Source organism: Hypanus sabinus, chromosome 10 (genome assembly GCF_030144855.1).
Source record: "Hypanus sabinus isolate sHypSab1 chromosome 10, sHypSab1.hap1, whole genome shotgun sequence".
Taxonomy (NCBI): domain Eukaryota; kingdom Metazoa; phylum Chordata; class Chondrichthyes; order Myliobatiformes; family Dasyatidae; genus Hypanus; species Hypanus sabinus.
Genome location: NC_082715.1, coordinates 141,385,889 through 141,394,649, shown reverse-complemented (window position 1 = coordinate 141,394,649; position 8,761 = coordinate 141,385,889). Strand labels below are relative to the sequence as shown.

General features: G+C 43.6%; 1 protein-coding gene across 1 annotated transcript in view; it reads right to left on the bottom strand.

Moving 5' to 3' along the window:
- Positions 1-4,004: 4,004 nt before the first annotated feature.
- ccnc (cyclin C) overlaps positions 4,005-8,761 on the bottom strand; it is a 36,267-nt gene continuing 31,510 nt past the window's right edge. The window contains exons 11-12 of the mRNA XM_059983155.1: positions 6,532-6,650; positions 4,005-5,528 (exon numbers count right to left, since the gene is read on the bottom strand). Of these exons, the coding sequence (XP_059839138.1) occupies positions 5,474-5,528; positions 6,532-6,650 (174 nt within the window). The 3' untranslated portion in view covers positions 4,005-5,473. The remainder of the gene's footprint in view (positions 5,529-6,531; positions 6,651-8,761) is intronic.

The following is an 8,761-nucleotide window of genomic DNA, read 5'->3' as shown; positions in this document are numbered from 1 at the left end:
TGCGGCGGGGCTTTAGTGTGCCGCTGCATCTTGGCTGTTTGGCACAGCGCGCACGTTCTGGCCCATTCTGTTTGCGAAGTCCCTTCCATGCGAACTTGCTGGAAACCAGCTGGACGGTTGTCCTGATAGATGGGTGCGCCAAACCGTGTATGGAGTCAAAAACTCGCTGCCTCCAGGCTGCCGGGACAACAGGGCGAGGTTGGCCGGTAGCCATGTCACACAGGAGGGTCCTCTCACCTGGGCCTACAAGAAAGTCCTGCAGCTGCAAACCCGAGACTGCGGTCCTGTAGCTGGGCATCTCGTCATCTGCCTGCTGCGCCTCCGCCAGTGCTGCATAGTCCACCCCCAGGGACAGGGCCTGGACAGCTGGTCTGGAGAGTGCGTCCGCCACGACGTTGTCCTTTCCCGAGACATGCTGGATGTCCGTCGTGTACTCGGAGATGTAGGACAGATGTCGCTGCTGGCGAGCTGACCAGGGATCGAACACCTTCTTGAACACAAAAGTCAACGGTTTGTGTCCGTGAACGCGGTGAACGCCCTGCCTTCTAAGAATTACCTGAAATGCCGGATTGCCAGATACAGTGCCAACAGCTCCCGGTCGAAAGCACTGTACTTGAGTTCGGGTGGTCGTAGGTGCTTGCTGAAGAACGCCAAGGGTTGCCAGCGCCCCACCGACTGCTGTGTCGGATGCATCCACCGTGGGGGCGGTCGGAACGTCTGTTCTGGGGTGCACCAGCATCGTGGCATCTGCCAAACCTTCCTTGGCTTTAATGAAAGCGGCTGCGGCCTCCTCGTCCCAAGCAATGTCCTTGCCTTTACCCGACATCAGGGTGTACAAAGGGCACATGATACGGGCTGCTGAAGGGAGGAAACGGTGGTAGAAGTTCACCATACCAACGAACTCCTGCAGGCCTTTGACCGTGTTGGGCCGGGCAAAGTGGTGGATCGCGTCTACCTTGGCGGGCAGAGATGTTGCCCTGTCTTTGGTAATCCTGTGGCCCAGGAAGTCGATGGTATTGAGACTGAACTGGCATTTGGCCGCGTTGATCGTGAGGACGAAATCACTCAGGTGGGTGTAGAGCTGGCAGAGGTGGGACAGATGCTCCTGACGACTATTGCTGGCTATAAGGATGTTGTCCAAATAGATGAACACAAAGTCCAGGTCGCATCCCACCTCATCCATTAGCCGCTGAAGTGTCTGTGCGGCATTCTTCAGGCCAAGCGGCATTCGGAGGAACTCGAACAGGCCGAACGGGGTGATGAGTGCTGTTTTGAGGATGTCTTCAGGGTGCACCGGGATTTGATGGCATCCCCGGACGAGGTCTACTTTGGAAAATATTCTTGCCCCGTGCAGGTTTGCTGCAAAGTCCTGTATGTGCGGCACGGGGTAGCGGTCTGGAGTGGTAGCCTCGTTCAGTCTGCGGTAGTCGCCGCATGGTCTCCAACCCCCAGCTGCTTTGGGCACCATGTGCAGGGGTGAGGCCCATGGGCTGTCGGACCTCCGTACAATCCCCAATTCCTCCATCCTCTTGAACTCCTCCTTCGCCAGGCGGAGCTTTTCCGGGGGGAGCCTTTGTGCGCGGGCGTGGAGGGTTGGTCCCTGGGTTGGGATGTGGTGCTGTACCCCGTGTCTGGGCATGGCTGCCGTGAACTGCGGTGCCAGAATCGATGGAAAGTCTGTCAGGATTCTGGTGAATTCGTTGTCCGACAGCGTGATGGAGTCCAGGTGTGGGGCCGGCAACTTGGCTTCACCCAGGGAGAACGTCTGGAAAGTTTTGGCATGTACCAGTCTTTTCCCTTGCAGGTCGACCAGCAGGCTGCGAGCTCGCAAGAAGTCTGCCCCCAGGAGTGGTTGGGCCACGGCGGTCAGTGTGAAGTCCCACGTGAACCAGCTGGCGCCAAACTACAGCTGCACTGTGCGGGTGCCGAAGTCCGTATTGTGCTGCCGTTTGCGGCCCTCAGGGTGGGTCCTGGCTTCCTGTTGCAGGTGTCATACCCCGTCGGGGACAAGACACTGATTTCCGCTCCGGTGTCGACCAAGAAGCGGCGTCCCGACTGTTTGTCCCAGACGTACAAGAGGCTGTCCTGGTGGCCAGCCGCCATAGTCATTAGCGGCAGCTGGCCCTGGCCCTTGCAGGGTGGGCGACAATGGCGGGCTTTTGTGCCCCACTGCTGCCCTCCTCACTCCTGCCTCTGTGTTGTGTGGTATGGTAATCTGCACTGGTAAAAGCCTCTTGGCTTCCCACAGCACGTCTGCCCGGGCCACCACCTTCCGGGGGTCGCTGAAATCTGCGTCGGCCAGCAGCTTTAGTATGTCCTCGGGCAGTTGCTCCAGGAACGCTTGCTCAAACATGAGGCAGGGCTCGTGTCCGTCAGCCAGGGCCAGCATCTCGTTCATCAATGCTGACGGCAGTCTGCGTCCCAAACCGTCCAGGTGAAGCAGGCGGGCACCCCGCTCACGCCGTGAGAGGCCAAAGGTCCCAATGAGCAGCGCCTTGAATGCTTCTTCCGGGGGCGACTGTATGAAATCCGCAACCTGGGCGGCCGTCTCCTGGTCGAGGGCACTCACCACGTGATAGTAACGCGTGGAATCAGAGGATATCTGCCGAACCTGGAACTGGGCTTCTGCTTGGCAAAACCACACGGGAGGTCGCAGCGTCCAGAAAGTCGGCAGTTTTAGCGGAACTGCGTGGACAGATGAAGAGCCGGTCATCTTGGGTCCAAATCCCGTTCGGACCGTCGGGGTCACCAATGTAGCGATGTGCTACACACAGAGCAAGAGACAAGGACACGCAGTCGTTTCGAGACGAGTTCATTCAAAACTTCGCGGCGCCCGCCCTCTCCGGGCGGAAATAACGTCAAATGTGCGTCACCAAAGTCTCCCCCGCGCAGAAAATGGGTCGCCAGTATGGCAAACGAAGTTGGTCATTGATCCGTTTGAGGTCTTGCTGCATTTGAATTGTAAATAAATACAGAGCATGTATAAAAAAAACTATTACTAATAATTCAAATGGTTTATTTTGAACATCTTCACATTTGTTAACATCTGCCAAATAGAGGTATAAAAACTTTATTTTAATCTATTGGAGAAATCGCTTGCGGATGCTTTAATATGAATTTCAGTTTATTGTTTATTCTAGTGTTTAGGTTAACATTCATTTACCTTGCTATATCTTCCCACCATTCTCTTCCTCATCTTTAATAAGAAGCAACTACTCTAAGTACCCTTAGATCATTATTTAACCCACAAAGATTCAAGGAGAAATAAAGTCAAAGCTCCATTGCTGTGCACCCAATATGCTGGTGAAAATTACAAGTCCTCTCCCATATGTAGCTGTTTAATTTAGATGCTGTGCCAGGTTAAACTCAGTACCACTTTATTAGGTACACCTGTATTCCTGCTTGTCAATGCAAATACTTATATAAAATCAGTCAATCATGTGGCAGCAACTCAATGCATAAAAACATGCAGACATGGCCAAGAGGTTCAGTTGTTCAAATCAAACATCAGAATAAGGAAGAAATGTGATCTAAGTGACTTTGACCATGGTATGATTGTTGGTACCACGGGGGTGATTACAGCATCTCAGAAACTGCTGGTGTCCTGGGATTTTTGCACACAACAGTTTCTAGAGTTTACAGAGAACGGTGTGAAAAACAAAACATCTAGTGAGATGCAGTTCTGTGGGTGAAAATGCCTCGTTAATGAGAGAGGTCAGAGGAGAATGGCCAGGCTGGTTCAAGCTGACAAGGAAGGCAGTAGTAACTTAGAATAACTACAAATTACAACATTGATGTGAAGAAAAGCATTTCTGAATGCACAAGTTGAACCTTGAAGTGGATGGGCTACAACAGAAAACCACACTTGGTTCTTCTCCTCTACCTAATAAAGTATTCACTGAATGTAGATAAAGGCATGCCAAGCAGTTAATTGATAGATTGACTGTTTGAGGCTTAAAATAAGGAATGCAGTTCTGAAACAAAACCACTTAGTTGCCATAAACTAAAATGAAAAATGTCCACTTTATTGCAATACAACTCTTAACATTAATTTCACAATTCACTTTAATAGGAAAAACATCTGAAAATGTGCTTTCTAGGAATTTCAGTAGAAGTTGCTCTTCACTGTTTGGTGTAATAATTTCTACTGACCTGATTGTTTCAACCACTGTACTTTCTGAAAATATTAAACATCACAAATGTTAGTCATATTTTAGCATGGCTCAAAAAGGTATCAAATATGACAATACTTCTGTTCATTACAAGTAGGTCCCTTTCTGTAACAGTCAGTGAATAAAGGACTTCGAATTGTGTTCTATTTTGTTATTTATAGAAATCCTGAAGGCCATTACAGACTAAAACACTTTTAAGTGTTGTCATTTTTGTGATAGCTGTATTCAGTTACACAAAGTTCAATGTGAATGTCACTTCAACGATGGCAAATTTAATAAAATTGACATCCAAATAGTGATGATGAGGAGAAACCTCCAAGAGGAAATGATTTAAACAGGCATGAAGAGAAAAATACAAAGTCTGCACATTTATTCCTCATACACATCAAGACAGTTAAAAAGCAGCCATTGGCACCAATTCATTTTGTTTGCTTTTGAAGTTCAGCTGGCCACTTTCAAGTTAATAAACAAGTAACCAGAGTATTGTCAACCTCATCAAATATTACCATGCATCTTGTACAGATGCTACGGCCAAGCCCAAAGATCAGTTGTTGTATCACAAACATTGCAATAGGACTCTATCTACCAAACTAGAAGTAACCCTATTAAAAATCATCTTTAAAAATGGTATTTCAAATTTTCTTCCTTTACTTTGTTTAAAGATTAAAATAACAGTTTTACCCCAGAGCTTTGCAAATAGAAAGGGTCAATCCTAATGCATCTGGAAACCTGAAACTTGAATTCACAATAGAAATCTCTGTTGCAAACTCTATAGATTCAATTTCATAATTAATTCCACATATTTCAAGTACCAAACATTATTTTGTTGTTTCTTAAAAAGGTACACACCCTTACCCAGGGAAAAGAAAATCAGAAAAATGGAGCCACATTCCCCCTTATCCTCCCAAACACAGAATGATTTTCCCCTAGATTTTAATTCAGAATTCAAATGGGGAATCTACTTAAGTTCTTTCCCCCGGTGTAGGTTTCACTAGGCATAGATCTAAAATGCAGCATGAGTAGGACAATCAACAAAATGTTCTCTCTAAAACATTAGACAAAGTCACAAACATAAATGAAACTCAAGTGTTTTTTTCCACAGCAGCAATTCTTAGTTTCCAATAATAGCTTTTTATCTGAGTAACTGTGATGATTCACATTCAGTCTCAATATCAGGGCTCTTCCCTCCTCTGTGCTTACTAGCAGAGAAGTCTTTGTGAAGTGCAAGGAGGTTCCTTGTCTATCAGACAGTCGAAATCCACTCAGCGCTACATCTTTGGGTACATGGAATTGTCGGTTTCTTACGACTGGCTGTACGTTGAATTCTGACTACCATTAGGGCCCTGTTCTCCCTCACTGTATGGGAAGGGTAAAGAATATGAATTAAAACAGTGAAAATATAACATTTTCTCATTCATTTTTAACAAAAAAATCAAAATCAGGTTTATTATCACTGACGTATATCATGAAATTTGTTGTTTTGCACAGCAGTACATAAAATATTTATTTATTTAGAGATACAGCGTGGAACAGGCCATTCTGGCTGATCAAGCCACCAACCCATCTATTTAACACTACCCTAATCAGAGGACAGATTATAATGACCAATTAACTTACTAATCGGTACGTGTTTGAATTGTGGGAGGAAACTGGAGCACCCAGGGAAACCAATTCTGCCACGAGGGGAACATACAAGTTCTTACTGGCGCAGTAGGAACTGAACTCCGAACTCCAATGCCCCGAGCTATAATAGCATCGTGTTAATTGCTACGCTACTATGGCACCCCACCTGTGAGTAACAGACTCCATCATGACGTTCACAAATCTGAAGGCGGTTAGGCCTCCGACAATATCTTACAGAACGCCTGCAGAGAAATCTGGGACTTTGACACTTAACCTTCCAACAAACATGGTCACCCTCTTTCGTAATAATTATGATTCCCTACAATGTACTCTGCACATTGCATTCCACCAACTCCGAATTTGCCAGTCACACTGCTGCTATGTTAAAGCCATCCATCAGCAGCTGTGATTAGAAACTCACCTTCTGCAATATTGCCAGCATGTGAATCTACTGGGGCTCCACTCTAATATTCAAATTCCATTTTTTTAATGCTAGCCCAGAACTAACAGGAGTGGAGGACCTTCATTGCTGCCCTACATGCCACTAGGCATAAACGAGCAGTAAGTAAGTAGGCAATTTTTTTAATGCCTTAACATTTGACACCCTCCACACACACACACCCAAGTTTCACTGATCTTTCTATAGAGAGTTCAAACTTAAAAATTCCATTTTCTATACAGTTTTAAATGCCCATTATTACACACTGGCTCCGCAATGCATCATTCAATGAAATACCTGTTTGGAGGTGGTTTAGGTTTTGGCATCTTGTTAAGGATTCCAGCCATTTCTTTTCGGTCATCAAAATTCTTCCATAGATCATACAACTTCAGAATGACTCGGATTATTTCAAGAATCTACCCAAAGAATCCAGAATATTAAAACTTAAGTTTAAAGAAAACCCAAGTACATTTTCATAAGAAAGCGTCATTCATTATCAAGGACCCCAACCATCCAGGCCAAGCTCTATTCTCACTGCTGTCATCAGGAAGGACATACACTAGCCTTAGGTCCAACTTCACAGTTATAACCCCTCAACCATCAGGCTCCTGAACCAGCATGATGACTTCACTCACCCCAAAACTGAACTGATTCCACCATCTATGAACTCCCTTTCAAGGACTCAACTTAAGTTCTCAATATTATTTATTTTTTTTTGTAATTGCACATTGGATGTTTGGCTAGCTTTATCATTAGTTTTTCCCTTCTGTTCTATCGTGTTTCTTTGTATCTGCTGTGAATGCCCGCAAGAAAATGAATCTCAGGGCAGAATATGGTGACATAAATGTACTTTGTAAACAAGCATTTAATCTGATCAATTAAGGGTAGGAAATTAACCCTAAATAAGTCTTTATGGTTTTTTGTGATTTTAATCCCTAAGTAAATAAAAGAGTCATTAACTAATTTAAAAGGTAAATTTCCATAAATTGGGACCTGTCTATTCAAAGGAAACAACTCACTCTTATTAAGATTTAACTTATTCCCAGAAAAATCACTAAATTGAGCCAACAATGATAGAACTGCTGGAATAGATTTCTCAGGGTTAGAAATGAATAATAATAAATCATCTGCAAAGATAACTTATGAATATCTGTCCTACGATTAATACCCGAAATATCCTGTGATTCTCTGATGGCAATTGCCAAAGGTTCTAAAGCAATATTAAATAATAATGGGCTAAGAGGACAGCCCTATCTAGTGCCCCGAAATAAACAAAAAAAGGGAGATCTTTGATTATTAGTAAACACCGAGGCTACTGGAGTGTGATAAATTTCAAGCTTGTTTCAAGCCTATTTGATTTTCCAGCTTTAATCTTATATATGTTGAGAGGATCGGAGTTGACGACACTGATGATTATGTATTCTTGTGAGATATTATAAATAGCCCTTTTTTTTCTTTTTCCAGTTTTTCTTTTTCTTTTTTTTGCTTTTTTTATTAGCTATTAGATTATTATTTTAGTTTTTTTGCATAATATTTTTTTCTTTTTTCTGTTTTTTTTATATTATATATTATGATATACCTAGATTTACTTTGTTCATATATATACTGTATCGTTCATGATTTGGGAATACTCATTTATACTGTAATCATTGCTTATGTATTCTTTCATGTGCAATGGAAATGTGTATGTTTGTAATCCCATTACCAATATATCAATTGTATTTTGTTCATATTATTAATAATAATAAAAAGAATAAATGTACTTTGGTAATAAACTGATTTTGTACTTTCCTCATGTATTATAAATAGATATTTACTAAGCATCTTTCAGAACCCTATAGATTCGAGCCTTTCCCCAACTACCCCAATTGTTAACTGGTCAACAATTACCCTTTTGCCTTTTCTTTCTAACCATGCCCCCCCCCCACCCACCACTCCGCCGATCTTCAGGAACCAATCCAGAATGTGCAACATTCAGAAAAGAACAGCAGAAACATTTATTTGTTCCTTATCACCTCATTCAAAACTCCAAGATGTAGATGATGAGGTCCTTGATTTGCTAGTTTTCAAATTAACTAACATACCTAGTTGTCTTTATTTATTATTCCCTGGCAAACAAAATGGTGCCAACAATGTAGGGCCATGTTTTGCAGGCAACTAACAAAACTACTAGCTACCTTGATTTGGCATGGTATCTAAAACTTTGACAAACTTCAATCACAAACAAGAGAAAATCTGTAGATACTAGAAATCCAAGCAACACACACATAGTGCTGGAGGAACTCAGCTGGTCAGGCAGCATCAATGGAGAAGAGTACATACTTTGGAAATGCTGGAAGGTATTTTCCTGATGAAGGGTCTCGGCCTGAAACGGCAACTGTATTCTTTTCCATAGATGCTGCATGACCTGCTGAATTCCTCCAGCATTGTGTGCATGTTGCTTCTATAGATGTGTGATGGAAAGGATGTTGATTGGTTGCATCACAGCCTGATTTGGAAACACCAATACCCTTGAACGGAAAATGCT